This window comes from Orbicella franksi, chromosome 2 (genome assembly GCF_964199315.1).
Source record: "Orbicella franksi chromosome 2, jaOrbFran1.1, whole genome shotgun sequence".
Classification (NCBI taxonomy): domain Eukaryota; kingdom Metazoa; phylum Cnidaria; class Anthozoa; order Scleractinia; family Merulinidae; genus Orbicella; species Orbicella franksi.
This window is the reverse complement of record NC_138146.1, coordinates 31,592,957-31,608,512: the sequence shown is the minus strand read 5'-3', so window position 1 is coordinate 31,608,512 and position 15,556 is coordinate 31,592,957. Positions and strand designations below refer to the sequence as shown.

At 40.6% G+C, this 15,556-nt stretch overlaps 3 protein-coding genes across 3 annotated transcripts; 2 read left to right on the top strand and 1 right to left on the bottom strand.

The window, feature by feature from the left end:
* Positions 1-2,651: 2,651 nt before the first annotated feature.
* On the bottom strand, positions 2,652-4,262 carry LOC145473178 (L-rhamnose-binding lectin ELEL-1-like). The gene is made up of 3 exons (XM_081455017.1): positions 4,212-4,262; positions 3,325-3,546; positions 2,652-3,195 (listed from the first exon to the last, which is right to left on the bottom strand). The coding sequence occupies exons 1-3, from the start codon at positions 4,260-4,262 to the stop codon at positions 3,073-3,075; spliced, it is 396 nt and encodes a 131-aa protein (XP_081311143.1). The 3' UTR covers positions 2,652-3,072.
* On the top strand, positions 3,487-8,582 carry LOC145479297 (uncharacterized). Its single transcript, XM_081457622.1, has 2 exons — positions 3,487-4,614; positions 6,653-8,582. Exons 1-2 carry the CDS (start codon positions 4,566-4,568, stop codon positions 6,967-6,969), a joined length of 366 nt encoding a protein of 121 aa, XP_081313748.1. The 5' UTR covers positions 3,487-4,565; the 3' UTR covers positions 6,970-8,582.
* Positions 8,583-13,264: 4,682 nt separating this feature from the next.
* LOC145479298 (uncharacterized) lies at positions 13,265-15,238 on the top strand. Its single transcript, XM_081457623.1, has 2 exons — positions 13,265-13,485; positions 13,958-15,238. Exons 1-2 carry the CDS (start codon positions 13,437-13,439, stop codon positions 14,266-14,268), a joined length of 360 nt encoding a protein of 119 aa, XP_081313749.1. The 5' UTR covers positions 13,265-13,436; the 3' UTR covers positions 14,269-15,238.
* Positions 15,239-15,556: the final 318 nt, after the last annotated feature.

The following is a 15,556-nucleotide window of genomic DNA, read 5'->3' as shown; positions in this document are numbered from 1 at the left end:
TTCATAAACAGCTTTGCCTGTTATGGTTTTCTTTTATTGCGATCGAGAGCCCAGTCAGTCCAGCCACAAGCTACTTATATATACGATATAAAATTCAAGTAAGAAACAGTGCAACAGCTTCTCAAAAATAATTTTTCAATATCACTTTTTTTTTCTTGGAAACAACCGAGTCAGGTTGTTTTCTAGGTCCACTGTGGCATAAAATGCGGTGTTTAGAGCCTTTTAGTTGAAAATGTAGTTATTGAACACTTCAATTCTGTTAAAATTCCTAAATCACACCCACAAAATTTAAAACCTTGCTTAAGTAGGAGCTAATTGTTTTACCTTGGTTTTTCTGCTTTTTCCAGAGGAGACCGAGTTACTTAAGCCCTCTAAACAACTACAATGATCAGGGTTGGCCTAGCAGTGGACATCGTAGGCCCTTTGAATGGCCACAACGGTGGCAAACAATGGTAAGGGAAGTAAGTGAGTTAATTATGTTCCAATCGTGTAAAATCAAGTCTAATATAATGATGCATGGCTGTCGGCAAGTCCATCTCTTAAAACAACGAAAATCTGTTCCTTATTGCACTGGATATTCTCTACGAAACTTGGCTAGCAACCGAACTGCTGAGTTGTATATTTCTTCCAATACATATGTGGTCTTTTATTTTATTGAAACGAAGCTATTTTTAATTTATAGGCTAGAAAATCAACGTATGATGGCCAACACATTATCGACGGATCGACTTCAAGAAAAAGAGTGAGTCGTGATATCATTAGAGTTAATCCAAGAGACAATACAGCGGCATGCTTCAGGAACACCACGAAAAAGCACTGTTTCACTGTATTATCCTATGAACTGTCCATGTTGAAAAAACTCTTGCCAAATAACTTACTCCAGAATATACAAAGATCGCCGGATACTATTGAATATTTTTCAAACATTTTCTAGGATCTCTCAAATTCCTTCGAATACTGGCTTGATGTTTCTGTTCTATATTCCACAGGCCCATCTGAAAAGTGAAATTAACTACAACTGGGAGAGAGTGATGCACAGTGACAGAACATTGTCTCAGTCGCGAAAAAAACAAAAATCGGGCCTTTTTTTCCACAATGACAACAGCATTGGCAACAAGTTCAAGAAGGTAAAAATCAGCTCTTTCCCCCATTCTCTGCCTACTGCTGTGACATATTGATGAGTCCTAACAATAGTGAACTGTAGCAGTGTCAATGTGCAAAGTACTGCCCACGCCACAGAGCTAGTGTAGGATCCTTGCTGTTTTCAACTGACCTACAGGTATATATTGTAAACCATTTTGTTTTTCAAAAATATGTGGAATACATACAGGAAGTGAAGTGTTCATTTTCTTTTATTATGAGCACTGTACGGTTCTGCAATTGGTCAATACGTTACGCGAAATGTTCGGACTGGGAGATATCTTCTGATATACTCCAGTATGTGAAGGATGATCTCTGGTTCCATCGACACAAAGCAATCAATAATTCTGCTAACAAAGATATTTTTAAAAAGACAACAGGTGCAGTAACTTCCATGACTTTGGCTTTCGAAAAAAAGTATTCGCCTTGACGTTCGAGGAACAAATTTTAATTTGCACGGGCAATTTTGGCGCAAATTTTGTAGCCAGAACTACAAGGTTAGCCTTGCTTCATAACTGAGTATAAAATGGGCAGAAGCGAGTCAGGGATGAACTTAACACAGCAACAAAACGCAATCGTCCGTTGCGGTTACACTATTGGTCTAGGAAAAGCTAATTTAAGTGCCGTCTTGTTTGGTTCAACAAAAGGAATTTGTTTCAGAATCGTCATTAACTGGCAAGCACAGAAGCACTTTACTAGTTGTGCGTCTAAAATTTAACAAGAATTACATTAAGTAACAAAATGGAGGACTAGAATTTCCATTCAAATTATCCTGCTGCATTTTTTTTCTTTAAGTTTTTTACGAGGAAGTCCGCGAATCAATCTGATTTTACAGCACCGGCAATTTTTATTACTGAAGCAGAGGAACGTACAGATATCAGTAAATGGTAAGTAAGGTCGTGATTCAAGATACATATCTGACTCAGCTTATCATGGGTATTAGATTATATCTTGTTGATATTTCAGGTAGCGAAAAATACTATGATTAGGGTAGAATCTGCTATTTCATGGACCGGGTAAGGCAAGATTGACGGAGGGTTCATATATGATTGTTAAGGAAATATTGTTGCAGTTGTATGCAATGTGAAGATAAACACAAACGTTGTACCCTAAACTCCCCGGAGTAACAAACCTTCCCAAATTTTCCAATATGCAGACGATATGCATGCAGTTTGCCACATGGTTGTTCAGAAACAATACACCATTTTGCTGATGCTAGCTCCAGTCCCTTGTGGGGGCAAAATCTGGTCTATTTAATGAATTCATCAGGCCATTTTAGGCCGAGTGATCACTTCTTGCCCCCACAAGGGAATGGAACTAGGAAATATTTGCATCAGCAAAATGGCCTAGCTGCAACGTGAAGAAAAATACGGAAGGTTCTACCCTAGCCCATGGTAACAAGCTGCCTCAATTTTCCAATATTAAGTGTGACTAAAAAAACTAAACTCCCAGGGAAACTTGAACAATTTAAAGTAAATCCGTCGACAGCTTATTAACTGGCATAGGCTTTAAGTCGAAATTTGTAGTGAGGTTTAGTTAATGCATTTGTATGTCCAGATATTTTGAGATTTTTTACTATTTTATTTAATTTGTCTGTTCTTTTTGTAGAAATATACTTGATGGTCAAGACAGCTAGTGGATGATGCTTAACCGATTTTGCATTAACGATAGTTTGATAAGAGTCGTTTACGCAAGTTGTTGTACAAGTTTCCTAAAATATCGATTACAGGTCGTTTCACTTACTTACTTACTTATATAATTCCCGGGGAGGTGGGTGGAGGAACTGGAGGTAGGGCATTTCCAAAGTCCTGAGGTACATAACGAGTTCACACTCTCTCCAGGCCCTTTTCCGACGCTAAACTCAATCAGAAAGGGGACCCGAAGTCTGAGTATTATTTTAGATAAACTTCCTACAATAGAAAACATGTTACCTTATGATGAGCACTTGTATTTGACGTGGATGTACTTGGACGACAGAACTGCGCACGGGTTTCCATAAACCTCATTAGACGCATGAAGCTCACAGCTACCTTTTCCATCACAAGCTTTCTTTATCTTATAATTGAACAAAATAACAAATAATTTATTTAACAAATAAAGAAGCCTAAGCCATGTATTACACTGTGATAAAACACGACGGGCATTTGAGAACACGAGGGAAATGTAGAAAACTGATCAGGTTACCTTAGCTTCGGATCCGTCAGCTTCACAGTTTGTGTTCACCCCAACACCACATTTAAACATTTGTTTCCTTCCATAGTAAGCGCGTGTTATTTTGATCTTCCTTCCGCCGTAACACGTGACTCTATCTCTGTTGTTCTGACAGATAAACTTTTCGTAGGTGTACGAATCTAGAGATAATAAACCACATAATAAACACAAAGTATTGTTTATTTTGTCAATATTCTAAAGTAGGGAGTTGTTGGAGCTTATAGTTTGACGGTCATTGTTTAGATCGGGTTCTCGTTTTTTGCACTTAAAATATCCGGTTTTGGGTTTGATCGCTGTCGCGGTTTTTCGTTTATCAGTTCTTTTTCAGCATTCGGTTTGTAGTTTTAGTTTTTTGCTTGCCTAGTTGCTAGGTCTTTTTAGATCAGCTCGGTCAATCCGTGTAAGTTAACGTGGTGTGCCAGACATGATGATGCAAATTAGAGTAACAACGAGAGACCACTTCTTGATAAGTGATACATAGAGCGAGTCTGCATTGCAGCCAAATTTGGCCTAAATCTCTTCTATCAGAAAATTTGAGATTGTAATCATCGTCTCTACATCTCGAAGTAGAAGGAGTGTTGGATTGCATGCTAAAATAAGGTTTTTGTTTGCAAATATGAATTTATAGGAAAATTGGCGTTTTTTTGGGAAATATCTAACAGTCGAGGGGAACGTAGTAAGTTACATGTACTACAAGAATATTTTCAGCCTAAAATCGGCAGAAAAATAGGAATATTCAGCCTGGGCCGGAAAAACAATATTCTTATAAAAAAAGAGTGCATCTAGCTTACTACGTTCCCCTCGATCGTTAGATTTCAATTGAAACTGCTTTTATCCATCAGGTAATAGGAGAAATACACATCTGTCGCTGCCGTATCAAGCTTGGTGGATTTGTCTTGAGTTTTCGTCATTATGGTGGACGGGTTTTTCGATTTCGAGTGATTTTTGAGGCGGTCACTCGGTTTACAAAGACATTGTGAACGGTTTTCCGGTTTCCAGTAGGCCCCAGTGCCCTCCCACCACCCTGTACTGTTATGTGTGACGATCACTCCCCAAGCAAGGTCAAGACCTTTTCAAAAGCAGTGTTACTTCTCATATTTCGAAAGTGCTTTTAGCGGAGCACCTCTCGGTCATAAGTTCGCGTCCAAATCTTAGAGTTTTTTTAATCGATAATATTCAAACAGGTTGAATTTCAACTACTCTACGACAAACGAATGGCAGCATTGTTACTCACGCTCGCTTTTATATCACTTTTGCCTCAAGGTAAGTGTTTAATATGGTACATGTATTCTCTGTCTACTGGCGACGTTCCATATTTAACGTTGACAGTGCGTTGACGCCTTATAATCTAGAATAAGACAGACTGCCCGTGTGTTCCAAGGTTGAGATCAACGTTTGTCGAAGTAAGACTCCATCGTCGTAGATTTAAAGATGGAAAACATTAATTTCGCTTGTTCGAGCATCGGGCACGGTCAATACAGCCATTTCCGCGCTGAACGCAAAAGTGAAAGGAATTGAATTTTATCGATTTTTTAATCGTAGAGGTCTATTGCGCTCCGTCGACGGAGCTTGTGTTTTTAAGACAAGACGTATCTAGCCACGAGCCTTTTCGAATTGTCCCTAAAGGCGTTTTCACGCAGGACGTCAGGGATGTGTCGAAAACGAAGACCCAAAAACGAAGACCGAAGACCTAAGACCCTGTGGTCTAAAACGAAGACCCACCGGTCTAAAACGAAGACCCACTGGTCTAAAACGAAGACCCACCGGTCTAAAACGAAGACCCACCGGTCTAAAACGAAGACCCACCGGTCTAAAACGAAGGCCCACTGGCCTAAAACGAAGACCCACCGGTCTAAAGCCTTTTTTTCTTCAGGAAAGACTATACACTAGGCTATATTGCTTTCGTTTTTGTAGCGCATAAATTAAAATGTCATCTGAGCGCGCGGCAAACTTGACAGTTGCTTTATCTCATTCGGTACAACGAGTCAAATTGTGTAACGCAATGAAATTCCAACAGTATAGAAATATACGTTTTAGTGACGATTTTAGTATAATTTGTCGTCACCAATATTCTGTTTTTCGAATGCATATGAGCAAATTATGATGAGGTGACTTCATTACTTTGCTTTACTGTACTTATCATATAAAGGCGCAAAGGTCCACTGTACGTGACTCGCAAATTTATTCCCCACGTGCTACAAGAATTTGATTTTCCCAGGAAAATTACGTTAGCACCCTCACATTCTTCAGGGAAATACTATACACTACAATCTTGGACAAAATAAATGGAACACCTGGACCACCCCTCCCCTCCCCCCCCCCCCCACCCCCCATTTCAATGATGCCAAAATGGCGCGTTTTTGCTCCTTCGCGCCTTCATCATTGCTTTGTGGGGGAAGGGGGTTAATTGTTCCTTTTTATTCTGTCCAAGATTGTAGGCTAAATTGCTCTCATTTTTTTAGCTCATAAATTAAAATGTCATCTGAGCGCGCGACAAACTTGATAGGTACTTTATCTCAATCGGTACAACGTGTCAAATTGTGTAACGCAGTTAAATTCCAACAGTATAAAAATATACGTTTTAGTGACGATTTTATTTCGTCACCAATATTTGTAATTGATGATATATTGGCCAAGTGTAAAAACGAACAACAGTTACAGAACTGTTGCGGTTTTGATATATGTCAAAAGTGTATATTTCTATACTGTTGGAATTTCATTGCGTTACACAATTTGACTCGTTGTACCGAATGAGATAAAGCAACTGTCAAGTTTGCCGCGCGCTCAGATGACATTTTAATTTATGCGCTACAAAAACGAAAGCAATATAGCCTAGTGTATAGTCTTTCCTGAGGAAAAAAAGGTTTTAGACCGGTGGGTCTTCGTTTTAGACCAGTGGGTCTTCGTTTTAGACCAGTGGGTCTTCGTTTTAGACCGGTGGGTCTTCGTTTTAGACCGGTGGGTCTTCGTTTTAGACCGGTGGGTCTTCGTTTTAGACCAGTGGATCTTCGTTTTAGACCGGTGGATCTTCGTTTTAGACCAGTGGGTCTTCGTTTTAGACCACAGGGTCTTCGTTTTAGACCGGTGGGTCTTCGTTTTAGACCAGTGGGTCTTCGTTTTAGACCAGTGGGTCTTCGTTTTAGACCACAGGGTCTTAGGTCTTCGGTCCTCATTTTTGGGTCTTCGTTTTCGACACATCCGGACGTCAGGGCCGAACCGTACAACTACGAGCTTTTAGAAGCTAACTAGAAACCGATTTGTATTTCTTTGTATTGTTATCTAATTATTTATCTTTCCACAGCTCTGGGTCTCGACTGTTGGGGTTGTCACTCGACTAAGTCATGGGCCGACTGCGAAAACAATCTGGTATCGAGGTTTTGTGATGATGATCCAGATTGGGCTTGCATGACAAAAGTTATACATATTACAAAAACCAGATACGGAAACGGTGAGACCTACTACATGAAGGAGTGTGTGCCGCGTGCAGAGTGTGACGCAGCGCAATGCAACATGAAAATACGTAATACAACGTATCGATGCCAGTTAGAGTGCTGTTGTCATGACAACTGCAACACGGGGGTTCTCTTGCCAATGGCTACTGAAGCAGGCGTTGTTTGAAAGCGCAGACCTTGCATAATACTTCCTATCAACTGAACTGACCTTATACTCAACATAATAAGCTCTGGGCTACCAAGACACAAGAATATGGCACAATGGACTGACATTTTGGCTTCAATTCTTGCGGTTAAAAACGGTATATTAGTACACGGAGTTAAGCTTTTCACTATCAAAGGACGAACTTAATTCAAATGTCGCCATGATTCTTTCTAACTGTTACATTTTGTTCTTAAAACCCTCCTGTCTTGCAATTAAAACGAAACAAAGTTGGCAATACTTTTGGCTGTTTTGAAAATAAAAAGTAAGACTTTTCAAGTCCTGCTATGGAAGTGAAGCCTGTTTTAGTGCGCTATCATCCTTTTTTACTAAACTAAGATTACACATTACGAGCTAAACTGAAAACCGCAGTCACAGGCAAATAAACTAAATGCAGTTACGCGTACAGAAACGCACACTTTTGAAACTGCTGTTGTACATCCTACCTTATGAAACTGAATTTGCAGTATGTGTCCACTTACGCTAAATTGAATATCAATTCGAAAGAAAATGAAAACAGAATTACCTATGTGCTTTCCGACTCGCCCCACGCGAACAGAACCGGCGAATAAACTCGAGCTCATCTCGTTGATGACGTGTAACTGGTACATGAATTCCAGCTTTGAAATGGGAATCCCTAGAACTGGAATAAAAACACCGCTTGTAGGGTTTGTAAAAACACTTCAAGTGGAGTTTTAATCCAGTTGTAATAGTTACAAAGTTATCCAAGCTTCCACAGTGCCGTAGCAAGTGCTAAACGTTTGAACTCAGAGATGCTGGAATTTTCTAATTCGCCATGGTGACTAATTGTTGTCGTCAGAAGAAATGCGAGAATCCTGGGTGCTAGACATGTTTGCGCGATATTTTCCAGCAAGAATAAGGTCTCCTGAACTCTCTCTTCGCCGCTCTTTTTTTCACTAGTTCCACCGCCCGAACTAAATATGTAAGTTCGGCCGGCAAGTAAATGGGTTATTGACCAACCGTGACATCAGGATGGCTGGATGTCAAGCTTTTCGGTCCGTAAACATAAAAAAATTTCGAAAGCAATATTCAGATATCTTACTGAGACTGGGAAAACTTTCGCAAAAGTGATCATCTGTCGGCAAATTCGAGGAAAAGTTGGAAAGCACATTTTTTAAGATAAAAATTATGCGCTGAACGCGAAAATTCTGTTTACCAAGCCTGATTCTGCCATTTTAACCTTCAAATCAGCTATTTATAATGAAATACATAATTAAGACATGACATCGAGGCTATATGTTCTATCACGTCACAACACACGGTAAACTCTTTAAATATCAACAAAATGCAGCGGGTGACAGTCGCAGTATGTTTATAAAGTACTCTGTCGGTATTACATGGTAATCACGAGATTTTCTGTTCACGTGACTCGAAAACGAGGCCAAAAGCTATTTTCCTGATTCAGTTAAGGACGGTGCTTACTAAACACATAGGTTTTTGCGCTAGGTTAGGGCCATGCGGAAAACGAAGGTCTTTGCATGGGCTATCGAAATCCACAAAGAAAAATTGGGGTAGCCAAGCATTTTTTCCGAGATAATTAGCCTTGAATCTCAACAAAAATGCTGACATCAGCATTTTGCTGAAAAAAATAAGGAAAGGATATTTCTTCACAGATTTCCTACGCATTCACCTTTCCATACAGAAAAGCAAACACATTTTTAAGGATCTTAAAACTACATGGTAAATGGTAACGTAAAAACCATTTTGGTATGTTCTTAAAAACAGAATCGTTGCAACAGCGCTTTTATCGTCTCTGAAAGTCTTTCTCTGGTTCAGCTAAAATACAGTCTTAATACCTTTTGCTCGCAACCAGAAAGTAATCACGTGTTTAATAGGCTTGCCGGTTCCACTTGGTGCATGGTAATCCTACATTCCGGCTGCCACACTTCATTGTTTTACATCCTGACTTGCAGCCACAGTTTACCATCTCGTCACAGGTTTCAGGTACAGGGGCAAGAGACATCAGCTTGGGTACGAGCTTGTCATTCAGTCTCAACCAGCCCATAGTCTCTGGAAGTGAAAGGATAGGGTTTGTAAGGTGGGCTTGTTTCCATATCATTGCTTGGAAGTGAGCCCTTCTAATATGCAATCACGCTGCATCACCCGTCGGGTGAAGAATTTCTGGTGACCGACATCTGGAAAACAACGTTGCGTGTGCTTCATTGCAGCTCTCAGTATCAGCAACATTATATACTCTGCAGATGAACTTCTCAGCAGACGTCATTGTCAAGTCATCCAGGTTACCATTTCCTAGGTTTCTCAGCAGCATATGGTGTTCTGTGAACTTCTTCCACGATGTTTTCTTGCTATGGCCAGCAAAGTAGGAGACAGTGTCGCACCCTGTTATCGCACGAAAGGAGAGAATGGTTTCTACTTCAGGAATTATTTCCTTCAGACGTTCACAAATCTTGTGGATTGGCAGATACTTAGGCTTCTTTCATGTCCCAGCTCTCATCCATAACTGCTTGCAGCTCATTTTGTCCAGGTGTGAAAATAAAAGAAAGAAAACATTTGTGTCTTGACATGAGACGACAAGGAATTTTGCATCTGAGAGTACACAGTGTAGAATCATTCAAGTGTCTGCCTCTTCAAGGAAACCTTTAAGCGCTCTGATGTCAATGTTCGGGCGGGAATACTTGACTGCATCTTCCACCACCAACAGTGACGATCTTATTGACTGGGGCTCCCGCAAGAAGTTTATCTGATAAGAAACGTGCTAGATCTGCCTTGTATTCATCGAGGGCCACGAACTTGGACCAGGACTTGGGTAGCAGTACTGAGCCATCTTCAATAATTCTTCGAATGGGCGCATGGCCTCGAGAATGCTTCTTTCTAGTTGCGCACTTGATCGACGTTTCTCTGTATCTGTCAAATGTCACGTCTATTCGATCAAAGTCCTTTCCAGAGGCAAGAACAGCTTTCACAAATTTATCCCCATTTAGCGCCATTACCAGTGCTTGACCATCTACTATTATCGTCGATCTCCCTGCGATTGGCGTGACCCGACGACGTTCCGTTCCGCTACTCAAAAGTTCCATTATGACCGATTTATTTCCAGTGCGCAGCTGACTACTGGCATCAAAGATGGCAAGGGGAACTGCCATTAGTTCACGGCTGAAGATTTGAGGCAAATCTACTCTTCTACCAACATAGCTGTAATGATGCGCTGAAGCCGAGAGTGTTTCTGTCGGCTTTGATGGCCGCACACTTTTTAGCATCTTTCTTTTTGACCTGTTCGCGTTAAGTAGGGACTCTTCTATCTCTGTCGTTGCCACTTCTTTGGTGACCATGTTCTGCAACCTTTCAGGGATTGTTGCTTGTTTTTTGACGTTGAAAACATTCGCTTGACGCAGCAAAGTAATAACTTTCTTCCCATCGGAATTATCCTGCAGTTTCCTTGACGGGTTGGACTCGTTGCATGTGATCTGATATCGTTGGCAACATGGAACATCTTCCTTGTTAATACAGCAATATGTGCTCGGAGGTTATATGACAGTGTCCATCTACACAGCGCTGCTGTTGTCCTTGTTATGCCCACTATCCCACCACCTCTCTTTCCGGTAGCACTGAGCCACTCCTGACCTTGATCCAGATCTACCTGATTAAATTGTCGACAAGAACCTTTCACAACCCTTTCACAACCCAGTTGCCTTTGTCAAACTCGGTTTTTACCTCTACTGGAAGCCGTTTCATTTGCGCAAAATACACAGTACCCTATCGAGTGTAATGGATGGGAAAGTGGCAGCATCTTTTGAAAGGCATACAGATGTAGGTCCCACATTCTCTCTCTCTGACTCTTTTTTTTTTACCCCTGGCATATATAATACACTCCTCGAATGAAACAGGAGGGGCAGATCGTTTTAAACTCCTCCGTTCTTCCATTATTTATAACCATGTAATCTCTCAACGCAACCCGCCATGGAGCTCTCCGAGTTAACCAGCTCAATTTAGCAGCCAGGCAATTTTACTAGGACTGGGACCGCTGCGCAGGAGAAAACGCTTTACCAATTGAAACTTTTCAATGAAGTTAGATTCATCGAATGAAAACGTCTTTAATTCATAATCGGAACTTAGTAAGGTTTCTCTTTTCGAACTCCAAGTGCCTTTATTTTTAATTCAAATTTGAATCATTTGCAAGCTGACAATTTTCTTACACGCGTAGCTTTTAGATTATTCAACCATTAAATTACAACGCTAGAGGGTCAATAAACAAAATCTATTTGTTAAAAACTTTACACACAATAATAAAAAAATATATATCTATTTCTTGAAGTGGACATATCTTCGCGGTTGCAGTCTGCATAAATGACCTCTGGAGATGAAATAGTTTCGACATAACATGTCTAACTCAAGCATCCACTATCAATTTGGGCTTTTTTCTAGAGAAATATTTATAGTAAGCTGATTTAGAAACACATTTGGATTCAAACTATCTTGAAAAAAAAGGGAAAACAGTTTTGCTTCGTTTGCATGCCCCGTATTTGGGTCAGTTATTTAAAGCTGCAATTTCACGGTTAAAAACTCAAAATCAGGTCTAGTAAAAAACTTTTTCGTGTTCAGCGCATAATTTTCATCTAAACAATTGTGTTTACCAACTTTTCCTCGAGTTTGCCGACAGAAGTTTCAAGTCGCAGGCTTTCTTGGAATTTGTTCCAGTCTATCTGGACCGAACACCCTTGATCAGTGCGACATACAAGCCGCCATTTCCTTGCAGGATACAGCGGACAATCCCAGACAGGCAACATAGCAACCATCCTGGCAACCATCCAGGCTCTCAACGTTGGTGGCACGAGCAAAGCCGTCGGCGAACGACTTTGCTCCTGCCGCAACGCATGAGAGACTGCTCGCAGGCTACATACTGGCCGAGCGGCCACAGCCAATCACAGCGCAGGATTTGGATCATGTTGCCAGGTCGCAGTCCTAACTGTAATAAGTTTCTGTAACCAAACGTAATGTTACTGAATCGCTTGGACAAAATGGATCGCAAACAGCATGGCATAAAGATGATTTGTAAAGTCAGGAATGAAGGTTAGAGGTTTACTTCTTTCTCATTACAATTTTTTCATACATACGTTGAGTAATGGACAAAACATTTTCAACGAGAGCAAGACTTCGCATAAATAACTTTCAATTTCCTGGTAAAATTATTTCCGTAAACGAGTTTTCTGATAATCTTTTCTTCGGTGTGTTTTATTGTCTAACTGGCTAAACTATCAAATTCATTTCTCTGAAGACAGGCTCCCCCAGGTGTCCATTGTGACCCTCACTCCCGAAATTTTATTTCATTTCCAGAATGTCCTTTCTGATGCAGGAACTCATTCACAATTGCAAATGGGACCTATCTAATTTACTTGTCAATTTAAACACTATTCAAATTAAGAAATAATTTGGACAGCTCGCAGAATGAACAAATAATAATCGTAGGTGCTTGTATGGATGTTTTGGATTACAATATCATTAAAGTAAGTCTATTATGTTTGGACTAACCTGCTGGACAGTTGTAATGTAAATTGACTTGTTGTCTAGTTTTACGGTCATTGTTTAGATCGGGTTCTCGTTTTTTTCACTTAAAATATCCGGTTTTGGGTTTGATCGCTGTCGCGGTTTTTCGTTTATCATTTCTTTTTCAGCATTCTGTTTGCGGTTTTAGTTTTTCGCTTGCCTAGTTGCTAGGTGTTTTTAGATCAGCTCGGTCAATCCGTGTAAGTTAACGTGGTGTGCCAGACATGATGATGCAAACTAGAGTAACAGCGAGAGACCACTTCTTGATAAGTGATACATGGAGCGAGTCTGTATTGCAGCCAAATTTGGCCTAAATCTCTTCTATCAGAAAAATTGAGATTAGAATCATCGTCTCTACACCTTGAAGTGGAAGGGAGTGTTAGTTTGCATGCTAAAATGAGGTTTTTGTTTGCAAATATGCATTTGTAACAAAAAATGCCGTTTTTTGGATAACAATCGAGGGGAACGTAGTAAGCTATTTAGCTTACTACGTTCCATTTGATTGTTAGATTTCAATTGAAGATGCTTTTATCCTTCATAATAGGAAAACTACACATCTGTCGCTGCCGTATCAAGCTTGGTGGATTTGCCTTAAGGTTTCGTCATTATGGTGGACGGGTTTTCGATTTCGAGTGATTTTTAAGGCGGTCACTCGGTTTACAAAGACATTGTGAACGGTTTTCCGGTTTCCAGTAGGCCCCAGTGCCCTCCCGCAACCCTGTACTGTTATGTGTGACGATCACTCCCCAAGCAAGGTCAAGATCTTTTCAAAAGCAGTGTTACTTCTCAGATTTCGAAAGCGTTTTTAGCTGAACACTCTTCGGTCAAAAGTTCGCGTCTAAATCTTAAAGTTTTTTTAATCGATAATATTCAAACAGGTTGAATTTCAACTACTCTACGACAAACGGATGGCAGCATTGTTATTCACGCTCGCTTTTATATTACTTTTGCATCAAGGTACGTGTTTAATAGCAGTCTAATGGCGGTAGCCAGTTTACATTTAGTATTTCAGTTCTGTCTGCTGGCGAAGTTCCATATTTAACGTTAACGCCATACAATCTAGAGAAAGACAAACTGTCGGTTTGTTCCAAGGTTTAGATCAATGTTTGTCGAAGTATATAAGACTCCGTCGCAAACATTAACGTCGCTTGTTCGAGTTTCGGGCATGGTCAATACAGCCATTTCCGCGCTGAACACAGAAGTGAAAGGAATTGAATTTTATCGATTTTTTAATCGCAGAGGGCTATTGCTCTCAGTCGACGGAGCTTGTGTTTTTAAGACAAAACGTATCTAGCCATGAGCCTTTTCGAATTGTCCCTAAAGGCGTTTTCACGCAGGACGTCAGGGCCCAACCGTACAACTACGAGCTTTTAGAAGCTAACTTGAAACCGACTTGTATTTTGTTATCTAATTATTTATCTTTCCACAGCTCTGGGTCTCGACTGTTGGGGTTGTTACTCGAATAAGTCATGGGCCGACTGCGAAAACAATCTGGTATCGAGGTTTTGTGACGATCATCCAGATTGGGTTTGCAAGACAATAGTTATTACAAGAACCAGATACGGAAGCGCTGAGACCTACTACATGAAGGAGTGTGGGCCGCGTGAAGAGTGTGACGCAGCGCGATGCAACGTGGAAATGCGTAACACAACGCATCGATGCCAGTTAGAGTGCTGTTGTCATGACAACTGCAACACGGGGGTTCTCTTGCCAATGGCTACTGAAGCAGGCGTTGTTTGAAAGCACAGACCTTGCATAATACTTCCTATCAAATTGACATTATACTCAACATAATAAGCCCTGGGCTAAGAAGACACAAGAATACGGAACAATGGACTGACATTTTAGCTTCCTGCGGTTAAAAATGGTGTATTAGTACATGGAGTTAAGTTTTTCACTATCAAAGGACGAACTTAATTCAAATGACGCTATGATTCTTTTTAACTGTTACATTTTGTTCTTAAAACCCTCCTGTCTTGCCAATGAAACGAAACAAAGTTGGCAATACTTTTGGCTGTTTCGAAAATAAAAATGAAGACTTTCCATAAGCTTGAAGTCCTGCTATGGAAGTGAAGCCTGTTTTGGTGCGCTATCATCCTTTTTTCACTAAACTAAGATTACACATTACGAGCTAAACTGAAAACCGCAGTCACAGGCAAATAAACTAAATGCAGTTACGCGTAAAAAAACGCACACTTTTCAAACTGCTGTTGTACATCCTACCTTATGAAACTGAATTTGCAGTATGTGTCCACTTACGCTAAATTGAATTTCAATTCGAAAGAAAAGGAAAAAAGAATTACCTATGTGCTTTCCGACTCGCCCCACGCGAACAGAACCGGCGAATAAACTCGAGCTCATCTCGTTGGATGACGTGTAACTGACACGCGAATTCCAGCTTTGAAATGGGAATCCCTAGAACTGGAATAAAAACACCGCTTGTAGGGTTTAGAAAAACACTTCAAGTGGAGTTTTTAATCCAATTGTAATAACTACAAAGTTATCCAAGCTTCCACAGTGCTGTAGTAAGTGCTAAACGTTTGAACTCAGAGATGTTGGAATTTTCTAATTTGCCATGGTGACTAATTGTTGTCGTCAGAAGAAATGCGAGAACCTTGGGTGCTAGACATGTTTGCGAGTGGGAAAGTGATATTTTCCAGCAAGAATAAGGTCTCCTGAACTCTCTCTTCGCCGCTCTTTTTTTCACTAGTTCCACCGCCTGAACTACATATGTAAGTTAGACCGGCCAATAAATGGGTTATTGACCAACCGTGACATCAGGATGGCTGGATATCAAGCTTTTCGGTCCTTAAACATAAAAAAAAATTCGAGACCAATATTCAGATATCTGGACCGAACACCCTTGATTAGTACGACATACAAACCGCCATTTCCTTGCAGGATACAACGGACAATCCCAGGCAGGCAACATAGCAACCATCCTGGCAACCATCCAGGCTCTCAACGTTGGTGGCACGAGCAAAGCCGTCGGCGAACGACTTTGCTCCTGCCGCAACGCATGAGAGAC